General features: G+C 39.0%; 1 protein-coding gene across 3 annotated transcripts in view; it reads right to left on the bottom strand.

Annotated features, from left to right (window-relative positions):
• Positions 1-1,273: 1,273 nt before the first annotated feature.
• The window catches only part of LOC125229950 (receptor expression-enhancing protein 1), a 38,097-nt gene continuing 17,666 nt past the window's right edge, over positions 1,274-21,704 (bottom strand). Inside the window, exons 3-8 of one of the 3 annotated variants that reach the window (XM_048134899.1) lie at positions 20,857-21,054; positions 19,171-19,284; positions 15,520-15,662; positions 12,328-12,444; positions 10,704-10,848; positions 1,274-2,050 (exon numbers count right to left, since the gene is read on the bottom strand). In XM_048134899.1, the coding sequence (XP_047990856.1) occupies positions 1,985-2,050; positions 10,704-10,848; positions 12,328-12,444; positions 15,520-15,662; positions 19,171-19,284; positions 20,857-21,054 (783 nt within the window). In that variant the 3' untranslated portion in view covers positions 1,274-1,984. Of the gene's footprint in view, positions 2,051-10,403; positions 10,570-10,703; positions 10,849-12,327; positions 12,445-15,519; positions 15,663-16,436; positions 17,713-19,170; positions 19,285-20,856; positions 21,055-21,704 lie in introns of those variants that run through there. The other 2 variants (XM_048134901.1, XM_048134902.1) reach the window with 2 other exon arrangements.

Raw genomic sequence — 21,704 nt, 5'->3', positions numbered from 1 at the left:
TGTGGGCCCCCTTAAATAAATACTGAATTTCGAGTAACTACATACACAAACTTTATTCAGGTTTGGCTCAGTAATGCACAACAATAAGTTTCCATTCAACAGCTAAATTCTATAAAATTACCCCTAAACCAGTGTATTTATTATGCATAGTTTTTTTGCGAAATATTTACAGTGTTCAATTTTATTAAGATATGAGTTTCTGAGTTACATAGAATCTTGTAACTAATAAGATAGAATCTTGTACAAAACTCTTAACATTAATATGAGAGTTCCCGATTATCTTTATGAGTCAGAGTCTTCATTAGTTTAAGCAAATAAATTTTCCACTTATAGAATATTTTCCAATAAATTTTAGTACAAAACTCTTAACATTCCAGATATGAGCGCACAGTTCCCGATTAAAAAATCTTTATCGAGTCAGCAGTCTCAGCATCATTAGTAGCGGATAAAATAACGTGCAAATAAATTTTCCACTTATAGAATATTTTCCAATATTTAATATAGATCTACAGTTCGCAATCAAAGGTAGAGGATTTCCTTTGTTTTCTTTTCCTATATTTTTAACTAAATATGTATATAAATACTAGAATGTACTGAGTAGTAGAGTATATGTACAATAATATTCTTTTAACAAGTATTCTCCTGTCCCCTACTTTTGATGCTGAGTATTCATAGACCAAACAGATATCTCTAAAGGATTTAAAAAGAGTTCTGTACAAAGCTTCTATAAAACTGGCGTTACCAAACCATCGTTTATTGCATGTTATCCTCGTAACATCGAGGCTCTCAGAATCATAGGTCATCACAAACATCAATGGCTATTATATCACATAACGAGTACACAGTCCATCCATCAAATTTTACAGTCGAAACTTTACATCAAACTTACTCTTCCCAGACCCTGCATCAGTCGAGTAACATGCTAGGGTTGGTAAAGCCTCATGGGGCCCTTTATGAGATTTGTCTCGCGAAGTCAAATAAGCAAATGTTGCATTTAGTAGGACTTTCACCAAATGGCGCCACAAGTGTAGCAGTTAACCTACACCTCAGTGGCGACATCTGCTGCTGCTAGTTGTAATCTGGTATCCAGATTTCAGCGCCATCTAACGATTGCAACGCCACATTTTTAGACTTAACACATCTATTGGCTCAGTTACTGTATTATTTATTCATTACGCATTTACGCGTAGACTAGTTATTTCTTTGCAATATGCATTATATACTAATAGATAAAACTACAAGAAGCATTATTCTTTTAGTAAATGTAGAGTCGTTTCATGTTTCACATTTGGCAAATTTTGGCTAAAATTATAATCGCCAGGCTCCGGTACAATCCTTGATAATGGCGTTAATTTAATTTAGAAATAATTCATCTGATGAAGTAATTAGAAATACTAGTAAACAATATTATTGAGAATTAAGTTCTCATAAATAAAATTTGTAAACAGTGCATTTCATGCTTGAATACTTAGGTATTTGCATCGTGTTGAGCATATTTTCACTAGAATTTTTGGTGCCGTTTCAAACTTATTACTTAGTGTACGTACGCAAATAATATTGAATGCCACACAGCAAACACACAATCAATAAGTTGTTAAAAGTCCAAAATGTGGGTCGATTTCGATCCCGTTAAATGTACTTTTAACAGCTAATTAATGATATTTTTAATTTACAATTGCACTTAATGTTCAAACATTAAACTAATAATTTAGAGTCGAAAAACTTAGGTACGCCTCTTTTTAATTCGCGTAAAACATGTAAGCATCAAAAAATAATAAAATTTACCTACTAATTTTGGAAGAACAAATCACTGGCTGGCATACTTTCGAGTATGCAATCATTGTGTTTCTACGAATAAAATTTGCTAAGCGATAAATTTTGCTAAGACATGAAATTTAATACAGACGGTTTCCTGTATGTAAAGAGAGCTCGTAATAACCAGTTTATGGCCAGTCAACAATAAGGAGTTTAGTTGGTGTCGCGTCTATTGCGTTTTCCTTTTATTGGACTTTTTTGTGCGAGGTATGGTGGAAGAAGCCGTCAGCATTGCCTGAAAATAGAGAAATCAATTGAAAAATAACGAAGCAGAAGCCTCTAAGGAGACCGGTAACGTTTTTATGGAGATGGAGGTAAGTGTTGCAAATGATTTTTTGTTAGCTTATCTAGGGTTTTTTAGTCAACTGGTAACACTTAGTTTTTATATAGCTGGAGTGATTCTGCTAGGGCTAATTCGGAATAACTCTAACATAGGTACAGTCAGTCTCAAATGGCCTAAGCGGCATTAATTCCATGCTGAGTGTAGATGTAGGTACCTTCTTTGTGATAGCTGACGCTGTCATACAACATAGGTAGGCGATTTGAAACCGATTTTGAGCCCAGAAATAAACGGACGGTATTTCCTAATAAATTTTCCATTTAAACAATTCTGTTTTTACTGTGTAGGAATAGGAATGCATAATAAATAATGAATAATATACAAACAATTAGGTATTTACAAATAGTCACACTTTGTTTCAAACTAACTAAAGAACACAATTAAAATGATTTAAATTATATCGTAATCGTTTTTGTGCACGTAAGCTTAGTTAATTCGAAACCTGTGGGAACTGATACTGTTAATAATTCACACGAGTGTTAGTAGCAAATAAATACACATCAAATACAACACTGCACGCTAAATAGATACTTAGATAAAATAACACTCAATACAGTTAAATTTATGAATTTATAATATTACCAGCCAGTCATTTGGTAGCTTTCTCGACATGCAACAAATAAAAACAAAACGATAATGAAACATACGTTCCGTTCGCGCTGCTGCAACGAGAAAATAGGATAGAGGAAGGCTTCAGACATCTGTACTTTTCGATGTAGTAGGAATATCATCGTGCAACGAAACGAACTTGTATTCTGGGTGGCTCTCAATTTTTGCTTCGATCAACTTTTGCAGAGCATCACTCTTTTCCATAATGTCATGTGATATGACTTCGCTTTCAAAATCGTCGGCGTCAACAAAACTAACTTGGTCATCAGCGATAGACTGCGCATCCTCTTTTGGTGTATCGAATGGCGTGTTTACGTCAATATAACTTTGATAATCAGTTTGTTGGTCATTTCCAGATGACCTTCTGCTATGTGATCGGGATCTGGATGACAATGATGCATTGTCGGTCTTAGATTTATCGTCACTCTTATGCCAGAATGCTAATTTGCTAGGCAGTTGTAAAAGTTTGCCAATCCCTGAGCTGTTTCCCTTAGGGATTTTGTTGGGCGATTTAGACTTGTGGCGTCTCTTTTTTTCAACTATTGGGTTAACGACTTGCAAAGTTTGATGTGAAGTAGTTTCTCTAAGAGGTTTATTTGGTAAGTTGCTCAAGATATCATTCAGGCTTTCTAGAGAAGCTGCGCCAGTTGAGGCACCCGATCCACTGCCACTCTTTAAAGTTTCAGATGCTTCTTCTGGCACTGCTTTAGGCGGTGGTGGTGCCTTACCTTTGCCATATTTACCTTTAGGTGATTTAGATTTACGTTTGCTCCTGGGAGAATCCTCTGGTGTCCCAAAAGAGGCTTCGTCGTCGCTTTCTGCGGAATCATTTTCATATGCGGATGTATCTAGGCTAGTAGAATCAGTTTTCTCATCTTTAGATGTGCATAATTGATCTTTAGACTTGTTATATTTATCTTTAGACGCATTCGTTTCCTCTTTAGATACATTAAATTCACCCTTAGCTGTATTTGTTTCATTTTTAGGTGAATTCGTTTCACCTTTAGGTAAAATGGTTTCCTGTTTAGATGTATTAGCTTCATTTTGAGGTATATTCATTTCATCTTTCGAAGAGTTAGTATTTTGTTTCTTTTTGTCGAATATTTGTTCAGTTGCAGCTTCAAGATCTGTCTTTTTAGAGCTCATGTCGTTTTGATTATTCATTGTAGTTAGAACGTTTCCTGTCTTTGATTCAGTTTCATTGTTATTCTCATCATTTGGAGTTGCAGAGGACTCCTCTGTTTTAATTGTTTGTATTTCTTGTGTGCTGTCGACGTCCTCTTCTGCGTTTTCAAATATTTCCTGAGGTTCTCTGTCTGACGAAAGTGTCTTTTCGGAATTTTCGGAATTCATATTTTCACTTTGGTCCCTCTTATTATTATTTGATTCATTAAAATTTGTACCTAGAGGATAATTTCCTAAGACTTTTATTATTCTGACTTCATCTCCTACGTATTGATATATAAAGGGAGGGTCGGTATGGGAGAGGAAAAGGTGGGATGGGAGATTGACTAAGGGGGGCATATTCGCATATTCAAAACTATCCTCGTCTTGAAGCTCCTCGATGAATACTTCGTTGTCCTTTAATTTAAATAAAAACTTAAGTCTACATCAAGTATAACAAAGAAATAATCTAGTAAATGCATAAAACAGACTTATAAAATCAAGAGAAATATTTAAGAATAAATTAAATTTGAGTAAGAATAGAAAAGAAAACATGCACACGACAAATTAAAAACATATTATAGATTCTATACTATGTAAATATCGGCAAATAATAGTAAATTACCTAAAATAATTTAAGATTATAAGATTAATTAGTCAAAGTAGGTACGATGTCTTTATATTTTGTATCGTCACACAACATTGTACCTGTAGCTAAATTAATACACAGACAGCAAGTTAACTAATGTTTAATTAAATCCCCAGCACTTATGTTATTTATATACATTTCTCCTAATTTTTATTTTTTTTCTACTTTTTAACGCAAACTTAAGTGGACACGTCACATTTCGGATAAATAGCATAAATTCAATAATATAAAAATGATGGTAGAGAGAAAAAATCTGCTCATTACCTATAAGTAGTACAGTCATCGGCAATAACATCTGACACATTTGCAATGTTATTGCCGGTGAATGTATAACGTATCATCATAATTATACATAATAATATGTAGGGATGCCAACTAGTATTAAGCACCCATTTTTTATCAATGCGATAATATTTCATAATTTTTAGAACGGCCAGAATGGAATTTAAAAACTACATTCTATATAATAGTTTAGCTAATTATCATAAATATGTATAAGGCATATAAATAATTTCTTATAAATAAGACATTATATCCAGCACCAATTCTACCCTGCGCCATTACATTACATTGAGTCGTCTTGTAACTCTTGTACAGTCAGCAACCAAGCTGTGAATACAAATACAAAGTGCCAAAATATGTATACACCTTACAGGCAATAAAGTTCTGTATTCATAGCTCCGCACTTTGGCTGTATTCATAGCTTTGTTGCTAACTGTCCTGTATATCGTCACTACTTTGAAACAATTTCAAAGTAGCGACTCACACTGCTACTCAAAAGTTGAAACGCAGTAACTCTTTATGCAGCCCATCATACATTTTGCCACAGTTACTACTTCTATATTTTTATTGACAGAAGATAGTAGTATTACAATATTTATTAATGAACTCGTGTAATATTTGAAATATATTTTAGTTGTTAGTTGGTTACAAAGACGACTCAATACACCCATTACCAACCCATCTTAATAATATTTCCAAGTAACAAATGTATATGTTAACATATATTATGGTTTATACGTTTCAAAGACATGCTCCGGTTACAATTAAGCATTAGCTTTAAATAATTTATGATTATACTAAGTTTTGAAAGTTATTTACGTTTCGGATTAATTTGACGGGAATAAAATTTAATAAAATGTATTTCAATATTTCCAAGGAGAAGAAATGGAGCGTATATTCAGCGCCATATTCAATTCATATGGTAGAACCGTAGGTATTTAGCCAGGGCCCGGAAACAGTTTTCCTTTTTAAACTTGTTGTTTTTTTTTTAATTTACCCGGGAAGGAAAAGAAATATTATTATTATTATTATTATTTAATAAGCAGGCAGGCAGTTAAAGAACTGATATAGCCTGTATCCAGTGATCATTGTGACAGTAATCATAGCCGAGTTGTAGATGTGATGTGCTTGTCTAGTCTATTTTTAAACTGATTCACATTTTGTGCTGAGACCACGTCCTCTGGGAGCTTGTTCCAAGATCTCACTACTCGATTGCTCAAAAAGTGTTTATAAGGGTTACTGTGAGATCTATCACTCTTTAGCTTTAAGAGGTGACCTCTCAAACGAATGTTGTTATTACGCTTGAACATCTCTTGAAATTCCTTGAGGTCGTAATGTCCAGTTAGTATTTTGAATGTCTCTATTAAATCCCCACGTTCTCTGCGGTCTTTTAGAGTAGTGAGCTTTAGTTCTTTTAGCCTTTCCTCATATGGCTTGTTTTTAAGTTGTCTTGGCAGTTTAGTGAAGCTACGTTGGACTTTCTCTAGCATATCAATATCTTTGGCAAAGTAGGGACTCCAGGCTTGAAAAGCGTACTCCAGTATAGGTCTGACATAAGTTTTGTATATTTTTAGCATCATATCTGGTGTCAAAGTCTTGAAAGCTTTTCTGATCAGATAAATTATACTTCTGGCTTTTTTGACGATTGTAGATATGTGCTCTTCCCATTTCAAGTTTTCGGAGATCTTAACGCCCAGGTCAGTTTGCGTTTGTACAACCGTTAGTGGATTGCCTTCCAAGTGATAAGTCAGGCGGGGATTCCTATTTCCTATATGGAGTACTGTACATTTAGCAGAGTTTAGATTGATTAACCATTCTTTAGACCAGCTTGCTATGGCATCTAGATCACTTTGTAGTTGGTTATAGTCAACAAATGGGTTAGAAAATATCTTAGTATCATCCGCAAAAGTACTAATACTGCACTTGATGCGCTGTGGAAGGTCAACTGTGTACAGTATGTAAAGCACCGGGCCTAGGACTGAACCTTGTGGTACTCCACTATTAATCCGTCTTTGCTGAGACTTGGTCAAACCAACTCTAACTTCAAAGGTTCTTTGTTGCAGGAAAGCCCTTATCCATAGTAACAGTTTCCCACGGATTCCCAAGTGTTCCAGTTTAAGAAGTAGCCTTTCTGTGGGAACTTTGTCAAATGCCTTTTCATAATCAAGATAAATTACATCCGTAGGGTCTCTGTTGTCAAAGCTTTTTGTCCAGGAAGAGAGGCAAGATAACAAGTTGGATACTGTAGATCGATGAGGGCAGAAACCATGCTGTTGGTCACCTATTACACTGTGCAGGGCAAGAAATCCTCTTATATGTTTAACTATAACTTTTTCCATAGCTTTGGATGCTACACTAGTAAGACTTATCGGCCTGTAGTTCGATGGTTCAAGCTTGTTGCCCTTTTTGTATATTGGAGTGACAGTAGCTGTTTTCCATTGCTCGGGTAAAATGCCTGTGTCATATGATGTCTGCATTATCAATGCTAATGGGCCGAGTAAGGCGTCACACTTTTGCAGTAATATAACAGGGATGTCATCTGGTCCTGGTGCAGAATCTGTTTTCATATTTTTAATGACTTGTTTAAGTTTATCTACTGAAAAGGTAACATCTGTAATGCTCTCCTGAACTCTGAGTGATGGATCTAGTTGTGGTAGCTGTCCCTGGGGTTCTATCTGAAAGACATCCTCAAATTGGTCCGCAAAGGCCTCAGCAATGTCAGGGGCACATGTTACAGTAAGTCCTTGTTTGTTGCAGACAACGCTGGGTGTGCTCACTTTCGATGCTATTTGCTGGCGAATGTAGGAGTAAAAACGCTTTGGGCCAGTTTTCAATAAGTTAGTTTCATATTTAATTCGGCACGCTTTTATACGGTTAGTTAACTTGTTATTAAGCCTTCGGTAATCTTTGTGATATTCTTCCAAACCAGTTAGCACATATTTATCCCAAAGTTCTGTTTTCTGTTTTATCATATCTCGAGTCTCTTTACAGATCCACGGCTTATCACGTACAGCAGTATTTGTTTTAGTCTGCGGCACATGTAGGGCCATGGCATTCTTCACTTCAGCAAGGAAAATATCGTATTGTGATGTGACATTCTCCACTGAGTCTATTCTGTGTGGTAACCTAGGTAATAGTGTGTCATTTATTTTGTTAAAATCTGCTTTATTGTAGTTGTATCGAAAATGTCTTGTAGCGTTAGGTATCTTTGTTTGGAACTGTATGGTAGCTTGCAGGCAGGTATGATCACTTTTACCAATAGGAGCTTGGTGGTCTACATTTGATATGAGTATATCATCATTAGTTAGTATAAGATCTAAGCAGGATGGCTGGTTGCCCTGGCGATATCTGGTGTCTTTATTTACTAGTTGATGGAAGTTGGAGTTGTTGTACCACTGCACGAAGTTGTCCTCTCTAGGTGTCAGGTATCCTGAACTTTCCACTGGCCATTTGACGCCACCGTAGTTAAAATCCCCCATTACGATTAGCAGATTAGACTCCGAAGCTTCGTTCAGCATATTAAGTAGGATATTGTCCTGATCAATTGTTGAGTCCTGTCCCCTATATATACCACACAATATGAACTTGTAGCTACCAATTTCTACGTCCAAGAATAGGCATTCCAAAGATGTATGTTTAGTGTTATACTTGCTGTTAAGTTTCGTTCTCATTGTAATATCCAGTTCATTTGCAGCATATATTGCTACTCCACCACTACGTTTTTCAGTCCGGTCATCCCTGTATAAGTCATAGCCTGGTATTTTTATCATAGAGTCGGGAATAATTGGTTTTAGCCATGTTTCTGTAATAACAATTAGGGTAGGTTTCAGATTATTTATTCTAGTCAGAAAAAGGTCGAATTTAGAAGTGACCGATTGTATGTTCGTATAGAAAATGGTAACCGTAATAATAGGAGGTAAGTTTACGCTAACTGCGGTGGCCCCGTTGTTGTTGTTGGACTTGTTGGCGGTTGGGATTGGGACATTAGGGCTATTACTGATGTGAATTATTGGTTTTTTGCCGGTCCGGTGGCTGGTTTGTCGGTCTCTACGATTGTTGGATGGCCCCTGATGTACTTGATGGTAATTCCTGTTTCACCTTCGCTTATACGCCTGTTCAATTCTTCCCTTAGATACTGTAGGTATTCTCTTTGCATGGGAGTGAGGTCTGCTTTCACAGAAGCTGGCTTTGCTAGTCTTTTTTTGTTGCTGAGCACTTCAATCGCATCCCTCTTGCTGCGTAAGATGACTTTGAGGGGGCGTGGCGAAGTGCGGCTGCTGGACTTAGCACCCAGGCGAAACGCTTTTATTCCTACACAGCTCACGTTCTTCGAAACACTGGTTATCAAAGTCGTAGTTTCTCGCATATCGTGCTCTTTTCTCTCTTCTGCGGTCTCACTCGTAGACTCAGGAATGTCATAGATGATGATGTTGTTAGCCCTATTTGATCTTTCAGTTATTTCACGAACAGCTGATTCCGTCTCCAGCATGCTTTGGCGTACCCGCAGCTTTTGCACTTCACTGGTTAGTTCATCTAGCTTTTTTAGAATCAATGGCAATTGCGTTATTGCCGATCGGCAGTCAGGACAGTAAAAAGTCATAACTCTTGTGACTGTCTTTAGTTCAAGCACTCTAACTTCCGTCGGTGACAGCCCATGGCAGTCGCTACAAAACAGATTTTTGCACATATCACAATTAACAGAAAACTTCTTTTCATTTGGTGCCTTCTGACATTTCGAACATTTCCCCTGTGCTGATACGCTAGGGCTTCCGATTTTCTTTCCAGACATTTTTTGGTAGTTTTTAGAATGTTTGCACTGGTATCACTGAATGACAATTTGAGAAAAAATAATGAGGGTAGGTTTATATATTTCGGTAGACACAAATGTCAGACACGGCTATTTAGCACTGTTTTTGTTCAGAATTCGTAGTTTTACGTGCAGATAACACTATTACAGTTTCCAACAATATTCACAAGCACAATTAAACAGTTTTCATAGGATAAAACACAGTTTTACTACACTTTTAGGTATTAAATCGCGAACGAGGTTTTACCCTGGCAAGTGAGTTTGACAGAATTCAGAAATAATTTCGATTTATTTCAAACTAGCTTTTGCCCGCGGCTTCGCTCGCGTTAGAAAGAGACAGAAAGTAGCCTATGTCACTTTCCATCCCTTCAACTATATCCACTTAAAAAATCACGTCAATTCGTCGCTCCGTTTTGCCGTGAAAGACGGACAAACAAACAGACACACACACTTTCTCATTTATAATATTAGTATGGATTAATAAATTATTGAAGGTAAGGATTCGCGTGTTTTCTATTGATATACAAACTTCGCTTAGTCGCTAATTCGTTATCGTTTCGACATTTGCATTTGTAACGTGAACGACGAATGAAGTATTGAAAAGTTACCGCACCTCGGCAACCTGCATGCGGCCTCTTGATGGCGGTGACGGCAGTTCTCGTTGTTTTGGAGCGCGCACGGGCCGCGGCGCCCACTGACCCAGTACGCGTTAGAGATGCCTAATTGTCCGCCCTGAGCTTGCCTTACAGAATTGATTGGGGTTTCTATTGGTTCTACGCCCGGAATTTGAAATTAGAACATCATAATAGCAAATGAAGTGTCATTAAAAAGTTACCGCACCTTGGCAGCCTGTGGCCTCTTGATGGCGGTGACGGCAGTTCTCGTTGTTCTGGCGCGCGCGCGCGTTAAAGATGCCTAATTGTCCGGCCTGAGCTTGCCTTACAGAATTGATAGGGATTTCTATTGGTCCTACCGCCGGAATTCGAAATTAGAACATCATATATAGCAAATGAAGTGTCATTAAAAAGTTATCGCACCTCGGCAGCCTGCGGCCTCTTGATGGCGGTGACGGCAGTTCTTGTTGTTCTGGCCGCGGCGCCCACTGACCCGGTGCGCGTTAGCGATGCGGAGTTGTCCGCGCTGGAGTATCCGGAACTTATGTCTTCGGTGGATTTGATGTGGCTGCAATAAATAACGGAATTGAAATTTCAATCAAGCCAGCTTAGCACAAACAGTTTCTACTTAGCGTGTCAAATGAACTCAGTGAAATCCACTGAGTTGTCCGTCTTTACTCGCAGCTTGCAGCTTTCGGGCGTCAATTTTTGTAAGTTGAAGTCAACCAAAACATAAAAAATGCCTCGTTACGTGATATTCAATTGCAACAACACAAAAATTATGAACAATCAAGAGCCTGAGACATATTTAAAATTACAGGCAAGAATCAACTTCAGTACAAAATTTGACACGCTCGGCCCCTATACAAATATATGAATTTTCATCACATTTGCTGTTTAAAGGTCTCATTGCGTCTACGTGTACTGAAGCATAATGTACTATTTTATTCCCAAGGGAATAATGGATTTAGTTTTAAAAATTAATACAATCCGTACAATACTTCAGACAAAGGATGTTTCAATCAGCCAAGGATTTTTGTTGCACAACCAAAATTTGACTATTAAGCTACGAAAGATATTAAACGGTATGAAAAATGCAATTTATTTATGTTTTAGAATTATTTCAGTGTGTTTTGCATTTATTTCGTAAATTTAACTCAGATAAATTTTTATAATTTACAATCTGACAATATGTTCTCGACTCGTGCTTGACCGCGTGCCAGCGCGAGGCGCCCACCGTTGCCTAGCAACGCAGAGTACAACAGATCAAAATTAATGAATGAATGAAAACAAAAGTAAACTTTTAGTTCAATTATATGATTTATATGCTTTTTTGAACCTTGCATTTGATTTATATGCAGGATTTTTGTGTTTGTTTTCGTTCAAAAAGTGTTTGTTCTCAAAAACAATGGAATTTAATGTGAATAATCTGATATAGATGAAGATACACTACTGGTCTTTGCGCCGTCATTGCGTTGAAGGCTTTGCCTTATGACTTTTTTTTGTATTTTTCTCTCAAATGTGATGAAAAACATTGTGTGTAACTCAGGAGGTAAGGATATTAAATACTCGTGTCTATATTCAATATATCAAGACACTCGTATTTAATGACCCCCTTACCTCCCTTGTTGCACAATGTACTATTGTTTCTTCTATCTAAATTAAGTTCTGTGGACATAATAAACATTATGTCTCATTCTTAAAAGTCGAAAAGTTTTCGAATATAATGACCTGATACACAGATAATCTATAGATTAACATGACTGTGTTGTTTTCGCCTGATTACGTAAAAGTATACTTTAGAAATATTTTTTGCTGTTTTTAGGTCATAATAAAATATGGTAATATTTTATTTCGGTTAATTGGACAGTACTTAATTATATGTATAAGACAAACTTTAAAAAAGGTTCAAGTAGTCTATTAAAATAAAACTGCCTTTTCGAAGACGCCATTGCATTATCGTGATATCAAATTCTAAGTGCCCGACTAAGATTCATCAGGATATATATTTTAACACAAATGGCAGCGAATATGCAAAGTCGCTTACCTAAAATCTGGTTCGTCGGCCCGTGTCCGTCCCCTGACATCGACGTCTACTTCTGAGAAATACATTTGTGTTCGGCTGTTGGACTCGGACGCGCTGCGGCGCGTGTTGTAACCGCTGCTGTAATGATAACATTGACTTTTAGTCGGTTGAAATGTTTCTGAGGAACATGGAATAAGGTTTTGACCCATTGAGAACCGCTAGTGTGGGCAAGTTGCGTTGCATTGAATGCCCACACGATTTGCAACAAGGGCGGTAAGAGCGATATTAAGAACGAGTGTTATAATTCACGACAGCCGCAAGCTGGAGTGAATTATGGACACGAGTTTCAATATCCTTACCTTTTGAGTTACACACAATGTTTTTCATCACATTTGAGAGAATAAAATCATAAGGCAAAACCTTCAACGTCGGCGCACGGCGTTGCAATCAATAGTGTAACTAAATCCATTATTTTTGATTAGGTACAAATAAACCTCGCGCACCTCACATTCGCTCAAGTCAGACAAACTAGCGCTTGCTACCTTATTGTAACACCTTGTAGCTTGCTATAGACTTGTTCTATTTATTATCTGTACCTCTTAACGACTCGTCGTATCACCCGTGGCTCGGACAGAACATCGTCGGCCTCGTCGGTCCCTCGCTCGTCGCGCACCTCGCACTCGCTCACGTCGGACAGACTGTAGCTCTTGCTACCTTATTGTAACACCTCCTTGTAGCTTGCTATAGACTTGTTCTATTTATTATCTGTACCTCTTAACGACTCGTCGTATCACCCGTGGCTCGGACAGAACATCGTCGGCCTCGTCGGTCCCTCGCTCGTCGCGCACCTCGCACTCGCTCACGTCGGACAGACTGTAGCTCTTGCTACCTTATTGTAACACCTCCTTGTAGCTTGCTATAGACTTGTTCTATTTATTATCTGTACCTCTTCACGACTCGTCGTATCACCCGCGGCTCCGACAAAACATCGTCGGCCTCGTCGGTCCCTCGCTCGTCGCGCACCTCGCACTCGCTCACGTCGGACAGACTGTAGCTCTTGCTACCTTATTGTAACACCTCCTTGTAGCTTGCTATAGACTTGTTCTATTTATTATCTGTACCTCTTAACGACTCGTCGTATCACCCGCGGCTCGGACAGAACATCGTCGGCCTCGTCGGTCCCTCGCTCGTCGCGCACCTCGCACTCGCTCACGTCGGACAGACTGTAGCTCTTGCTACCTTATTGTAACACCTCCTTGTGGCTTGCTATAGACTTGTTCTATTTATTATCTGTACCTCTTAACGACTCGTCGTATCACCCGTGGCTCGGACAGAACATCGTCGGCCACGTCGGTCCCTCGCTCGTCGCGCACCTCGCACTCGCTCAAGTCGGACAGACTGTAGCTTGCTACCTTATTGTAACACCTCCTTGTAGGTTGCTATAGACTTGTTCTATTTATTATCTGTACCTCTTAACGACTCGTCGTATCACCCGCGGCTCGGACAGAACATCGTCGGCCTCGTCGGTCCCTCGCTCGTCGCGCACCTCGCACTCGCTCACGTCGGACAGACTGTAGCTCTTGCTACCTTATTGTAACACCTCCTTGTAGCTTGCTATAGACATGTTCTATTTATTATCTGTACCTCTTAACGACTCGTCGTATCACCCGTGGCTCGGACAGAACATCGTCGGCCACGTCGGTCCCTCGCTCGTCGCGCACCTCGCACTCGCTCACGTCGGACAGACTGTAGCTCTTGCTACCTTATTGTAACACCTCCTTGTAGCTTGCTATAGACTTGTTCTATTTATTATCTGTACCTCTTAACGACTCGTCGTATCACCCGTGGCTCGGACAGAACATCGTCGGCCTCGTCGGTCCCTCGCTCGTCGCGCACCTCGCACTCGCTCACGTCGGACAGACTGTAGCTCTTGCTACCTTATTGTAACACCTCCTTGTAGCTTGCTATAGACTTGTTCTATTTATTATCTGTACCTCTTCACGACTCGTCGTATCACCCGCGGCTCCGACAAAACATCGTCGGCCTCGTCGGTCCCTCGCTCGTCGCGCACCTCGCACTCGCTCACGTCGGACAGACTGTAGCTCTTGCTACCTTATTGTAACACCTCCTTGTAGCTTGCTATAGACTTGTTCTATTTATTATCTGTACCTCTTAACGACTCGTCGTATCACCCGCGGCTCGGACAGAACATCGTCGGCCTCGTCGGTCCCTCGCTCGTCGCGCACCTCGCACTCGCTCACGTCGGACAGACTGTAGCTCTTGCTACCTTATTGTAACACCTCCTTGTGGCTTGCTATAGACTTGTTCTATTTATTATCTGTACCTCTTAACGACTCGTCGTATCACCCGTGGCTCGGACAGAACATCGTCGGCCACGTCGGTCCCTCGCTCGTCGCGCACCTCGCACTCGCTCAAGTCGGACAGACTGTAGCTTGCTACCTTATTGTAACACCTCCTTGTAGGTTGCTATAGACTTGTTCTATTTATTATCTGTACCTCTTAACGACTCGTCGTATCACCCGCGGCTCGGACAGAACATCGTCGGCCTCGTCGGTCCCTCGCTCGTCGCGCACCTCGCACTCGCTCACGTCGGACAGACTGTAGCTCTTGCTACCTTATTGTAACACCTCCTTGTAGCTTGCTATAGACATGTTCTATTTATTATCTGTACCTCTTAACGACTCGTCGTATCACCCGTGGCTCGGACAGAACATCGTCGGCCACGTCGGTCCCTCGCTCGTCGCGCACCTCGCACTCGCTCAAGTCGGACAGACTGTAGCTTGCTACCTTATTGTAACACCTCCTTGTAGGTTGCTATAGACTTGTTCTATTTATTATCTGTACCTCTTAACGACTCGTCGTATCACCCGTGGCTCGGACAGAACATCGTCGGCCACGTCGGTCCCTCGCTCGTCGCGCACCTCGCACTCGCTCAAGTCGGACAGACTGTAGCTCTTGCTACCTTATTGTAACACCTCCTTGTAGGTTGCTATAGACTTGTTCTATTTATTATCTGTACCTCTTAACGACTCGTCGTATCACCCGTGGCTCGGACAGAACATCGTCGGCCTCGTCGGTCCCTCGCTCGTCGCGCACCTCGCACTCGCTCAAGTCGGACAGACTGTAGCTTGCTACCTTATTGTAACACCTCCTTGTAGCTTGCTATAGACTTGTTCTATTTATTATCTGTACCTCTTAACGACTCGTCGTATCACCCGTGGCTCGGACAGAACATCGTCGGCCTCGTCGGTCCCTCGCTCGTCGCGCACCTCGCACTCGGTCAAGTCGGACAGACTGTAGCTCTTGCGGATTTGTTGCACTAAACCTCCACCACCCTGCGAAGATACTCATGTTAAAAATAATACAATGAAAATTGTTTTATCTTTTCGGAGAAAGTTCGTTTTGCGATAAATAAAATGGTTTAAATAGAAAGTGTCTGGTCCAGATAACAGAATCTAGTTACATTGACATCATATGATTTTTTTTTATTTTATTAAATAAATAAATAAATATTATAGGACATTCTTACACAGATTGACTGAGGCCCACGGTAAGCTCAAGAAGGCTTGTGTTGTGGGTACTCAGACAACGATATATATAATATATAAATACTTATATACGTAGAAAACATCCATGACTCAGAAACAAATATCTGTGCTCATCACACAAATAAATGCCCTTACCGGGATTCGAACCCGGGACCGCGGCATAGCAGGCAGGGTCACTACCGACTGCGCCAGACCGGTCGTCAAATTGCAAATAGATTAGGCTGTTTGCTTTAAGCGTCAAATTAATTTCAACCACCAAGAGCAAATGTTTTGTTAGCAATATAAACTAAAGCCGATATGTACGTACAGAAGTAAAGAAAACTTATTAGGCGTAATTCAAAATTATGTAGTTTCTCGAATATAATATGTACATATTTAACATCAAATGAACAGTTGCACAGTACCTAATAAGTTAGTAGGTAAGTACATACTTATTGACTTTAGTTTATAAAAAACGTATAAAAACCATACTTACATTTTTGTGATCAGTATTGTACAAGGTTTTGGCAAAGCGCATGCAACCACCGTACTAAACTATTACAACAAATAAAATATGCCAAAAATAATTAATTAAGTTTAATTTAACTAATTCAGTCACTCAAATCAAGTCTAGTAGTGTACATACATTTGCGTTGATATTACGCATTAAACTAATGAATCTAGCTAAAATAAAGTCAATGTAGTATAAAAGTTAAAGTAATTATAAAAGTAAAAATCGTCTTAACAATGACATGATGCGAGGTTCTAGATCCAAACAATAAAAATTTATTAAGTTAATTGAGCATGCGCGATTTTTTTAACTAAAAGTAACAAAATGTAAAGACAGGCAACCTCAAAATTGGCAAATAATCAAATCATAATGTTTTCTATTTGTTTATCTGTGACTCTTTCGATTTTGGAGCGAAAGACAGAAGAAATTCGATGTTTGATGTGAGTCGTGACATGATGCCCGCTATCAGATATATCAGAGCAGTTGGACTGCTCAAAAACAAAACAAAACAATGAGGCGTGTTCAGAAATTTATGATCATGTTGGCCAGATGGCCCCTTCAATATATCTGATGGTGACTTTACATAACAATGGCGGAGCGTTCATAAATGCCATAAACTGCGTATTTAATTTTAATCTAATAAATAGGTAGTACTACAGACGTTTATATTACGATTCGAAAAAAATAACTGTAAAAAGCTTAAATACAATGGACACTCGATACCTACTCTCGATAATGTGTTATCAAAAATATTGTAATTTTTAATTTCACAACTCTCAGTACTAGATTCACAACACAGACATCTCTCAGCCAAATGTGATACGTAAATAACGGCATTGAAAACTTTGGCATTCATATGGTTACAAGTAGGCATTAGAAATTAACTTCCTAAACGAGTAAACTTGATATGTTACGTCAAAATTTACAATCCACTGGAAAGTTAACGTAACCCTAAACATAGCCTAAATCGTTCTACATCACAGTTGAGTTGAGCCGCGTTCAGTCAACAAGTATTTCTTTGTTTTCCTTCTCGACGGCGGTCTGACTTCTGGTCCTTCGGCCCCTGGACTTGCTTCTGGGCCTAGTTTCCTTTACGGTTTTGCGTTTTCTGGCCACGTTGCCACGGCTGCGGGCAGAGGATTGGGGCTCAAAGTCGGGGTCGTTCGGATCGGCGTCGTCGCCGGGAAAGTCGTCGTTGTCGAGTTCGACTATCTCTACGATGCCGGGCAGGCTGCGGTCGCCGGCCGGTCGGTAGTCGAGGTCGTCGTACGGCTCTCGATAGCCGTCGGGGGCGTCGCGACCCGGCAGGGCCCTGCGCTCTTGCTCGGGACTCGGCAAATTCAAGTTCTGCGTGAAGCAGCAACGGAAAGGATATCGGAATAGAACGGTGGGAGGGGGAGAATTAAAAAAAGCGTGTTAATAAAATTAAAAACAAAAAGTGAAATTAAATTAAGCGACAAGTGGTAAAACGACATCGACGTGAGTGTGAAACTGGGCATGCTTGATTACAAGTGATTGCTTGTATAAGCGCTCGCTTGCACTGGTGCTAGTGAAATGGCTTGTGAGTTCTTTACACTAAATTGCACACGACAGCCAAATATGCATGAAAAAAATCATAAGATTTTGTCGCTCGCATCGTCGTCTGGTCAATATCGTTATGCGTGTGCGTAGGTAATAACATGTTATTGCGAGTGGCAGGTTGATGTACGAAATTCCTAAGCCGCAGTGGACAATTAGCTAAGAATGGCAGGTATTTCAACGAATACTTTTTTATAAAGAACGAGGAATACGAATATTTATATTTGAATAAACGAAAGCGGTTATGTATAATATGTATATTAAACCGCATAGTTCGTTTACTTAGCCCGTGTATCAAAATTAACTGGAAATTGTATAGTAAACAACTTACCGTTTTACGAAAAAACTCAATAGCCTGTCCATGAAAGCATAGATTAGCACCGTACTTAGCAAAAGCGAGATTTATAGAGTGCCTCTAATACAAACCAGTTTGCGTGTTGTGATCAAACATGCCGTTTCCTTGTCTAAGTTTATTGACATCTACATGACAACAAACTACTAGTAAAAAACGCTAGTAAAATGGCGAACGCAGTTAAAGGGTTAAAGTCCACCGTAACCCTTGTTTAGAAGTCGGCCTAAATGAGAACTGTTGAGTGTTATCTGGAACGAGTTGTCATTTGTTTGAGTGGTAACATTTCTGACTCACACGTCTTTTTACATGATAAGAAATACGATGTAAAGGTAACTCTAAAAATCTTGAAGCCAGCTTAGTGCCTTTGAATGGTTAAATAATTGCTTTACATCCTATTATTATTGTTTAAGTTCAAGAACAGTATCTTATTGTGTGTAGTAGATTAGATGTCTTGAACGGCTACAGTTAGAAAGGTTACATACCTAACACCTATCCTAACTGTATTGGGCAATGAAGTTGATGCAGAACCAGTAATTTATATGTAGATCTTAGATCTCCAGATAATTTCACAGTATTCAGGCAGAATTATTAAAGACTTCAAAGAGAGTAATGGAAACCCCACATCTAAAATTGATGGCTAGTTGGCTACAAACAAATACACACAAGTGGCAATGTGAAAATATGTACCTATTTGTTCCTGGGTCGTGGTTGTTTTTAATACGTATTTAAGTATTTATATATGGTGGCTCTTTTAACTTATCTTGGTAGCATTTCTCTAATTACTCACAACAGTTTTCATTTAGGCAGTCATGAGTCGAAGCATGCCATTAAAGTATTACAAGCTAAGTAATGATCGCACAGGGCTGTCAACTCACCTTAATGGCAGTCTGCATAATAACTGTGGTGGCGTAGTTCACGCCCTTTGTGCCCAGGTTGAGCACTGTGTGGTAGCCCTGGTCTTTGGCCTTTGCTATGTACTCATCTATCTCCTGAAAATAAAAGATTACATGGAAATGAAATGAAATGAAATTTTTTATTCGTAACATACAGTTATAAGTCAGTAAATATGTTAATTATTTATATTTGTTACAATTTGTATTGAATTAGCTAATTTATATATTTTAATATCATATTAGCGGTAAATTGAAAAAATCTTAATAATTATAAAAGTTATTTAAGTTATTTAGCCTATATTTAAAATTTTGGGCGGATGCCGCATTTCTCACAGTGCCTGGCAATCGATTGTACACGGAAGGCCCTATGTAATATACGGATCTTTCCGTCTTCGCAAGTTTGTGCGAGATTGAACTTAGCCTGTCCTCATACTTATTACTACGTAAGCTGTATTTCTGATTCGTCCCCCTGCGCTTGAATTCGTGAATGTGTCCGTACGTGAACACGACTACTTTTACTCCTCATTCAGCTTTGATTAGTTCCCCGCATAATGTTAAGTGTAAGTTGTAAACAGTTTACGATTCGGAGTATTAAATAAGGGTTTTTTAGGTAGGTAGGTGTATGCAATCTGAATCACACAATGAAAACAAAATTAAGCTATCCTATCCTATTGCATGCAATTAAAGCTCAATCAAACAACTATCCTCAAGAGACATGAATTATCCTATTATTACTATTGAGGACTGTTTGTTGTTTATTCCATACATAACATCTGGGTCATTTATTTGTATACTTTTTCCTTAATATTATTGCAGTAGGTACGAGTAACGTACACAAAGAAGTCAGTGGCTGTTCTAAAAATAGAAAAATGTATACTATTTAGCGTCAAATGACACGATTGTGTACATTATGTCTATAATATCTCTCTAATTATTATTTCCGGTGGTGTATTACAGGTGGAGCATACAATGAATCACATTATTGCATGATAATGCTCAGCGTTTATTGTATTAATTGAACAATAAAATGAACAATAACAATATGTACATACGTTTTCAGCCAAACAGGTGTTAGCTGAGGTTTTAGTTACCATAATCACAAAGATATGATTTTGAAATGCAAACGCCATGGTATGTTAAACGTCTGACACAAAAATTGCCAAACAAATAATAAAACATTTAACACCAATTGACAAACAAATAATAAAACTAAAAAATTTTGGGGCCTAACTATTTCCCTAGTCCCTTACTTTACGTACATAGGTACTTATGTATGTAGTTTTAGGGCTCATTCAATATTTACTCGCGACCCACTGAAGGGCCTCGACTCATAGTTTCAGAACTACCCAAATTACCCAATGACATTGTGAATTGAATCTGATTTATTCTATTTTGTTCTGCAACTATAAACTCTCCTCCAGTTCGAAATATTTTTAACAGTGATAATGATAACTTGCCGAATAATCCATACTAATATTATAAATGGGAAAGTGTGTGTGTCTGTTTGTTTGTCCGTCTTTCACGGCAAAACGGAGCGACGAATTGACGTGATATTTTAAGTGGAGATAGTTGAAGGGATGGAGAGTGAAATAGGCTACTTTTTGTCTCTTTCTAACGCGAGCGAAGCCGCGGGCTAAAGCTAGTTTGAAATAATTCGGTATAATTTACCTGTTCTCGCCTGCACAACGCCGGGTGTACAAACTTCCTGTACAGAATGGAGGAGCCTTTGGTAGCAGGCGAGAGGAGCCACAGCACGAGTACTATCTTCACCTCGTAGTAGAACGGGAACCACGAGAGGAACACGTCCGTGAACGTTTCCGTGCACGTGAACAATGCGAAAACTATCCAGTACATCATCCATTTTACCTGGAAAATATACAGATATACCCCCTTATTCATAAACGTTCACTAAAGTTATCAAGCCCATAAAGTTCGTTTATCCCTTTCTATCACACCAATACGTCGGAGAGGTACAAACGAACTTTATCGGCTTGATAACTTTAGAGAAGGTTTATGAATAAGGGGGTTATTATTTCTTATGAAGAACGTTCACCTTCCTTCAAGGCGCAATCCGTTCAATCTTGCTCCACAAACATAAGATGATCTTCACAAATTATCAAGGTATATCTTTACACATTCTTTAATACATGAATCTCGAAGACCCGCGTTTCCCGTGATCTTGCAGCGGCCACGACCAGTGCCAGGTCGCCATCGTTTTTACAAAAATTGGTTCATGGTCCTTGTAATATTTTGGGCTGTGTCATGTCATACACTGGCAAAGCGTGCTTGCCTTTTTCGTATTAACAATACGAGCACACAGAAATATGTAAATATTGTATGTTTCAAAAGATGCCTGCGGAATCAGAGCTTGACAGTATAACAGGTGTAGAGACATTGTTTGTCAAACCGGTACTAAAACCATGTGCCTTCGGGAGGCAGCGAGACGCATTGAAGGAACTAGAACGTGACATGTGTTTTTAATTATTGTCACCTGCTTTTGCAGTTGACGCTTGCAC

This window comes from Leguminivora glycinivorella, chromosome 9 (genome assembly GCF_023078275.1).
Source record: "Leguminivora glycinivorella isolate SPB_JAAS2020 chromosome 9, LegGlyc_1.1, whole genome shotgun sequence".
In the NCBI taxonomy this organism is placed as follows: domain Eukaryota; kingdom Metazoa; phylum Arthropoda; class Insecta; order Lepidoptera; family Tortricidae; genus Leguminivora; species Leguminivora glycinivorella.
This window is presented reverse-complemented; position numbering and strand designations above follow the sequence as displayed.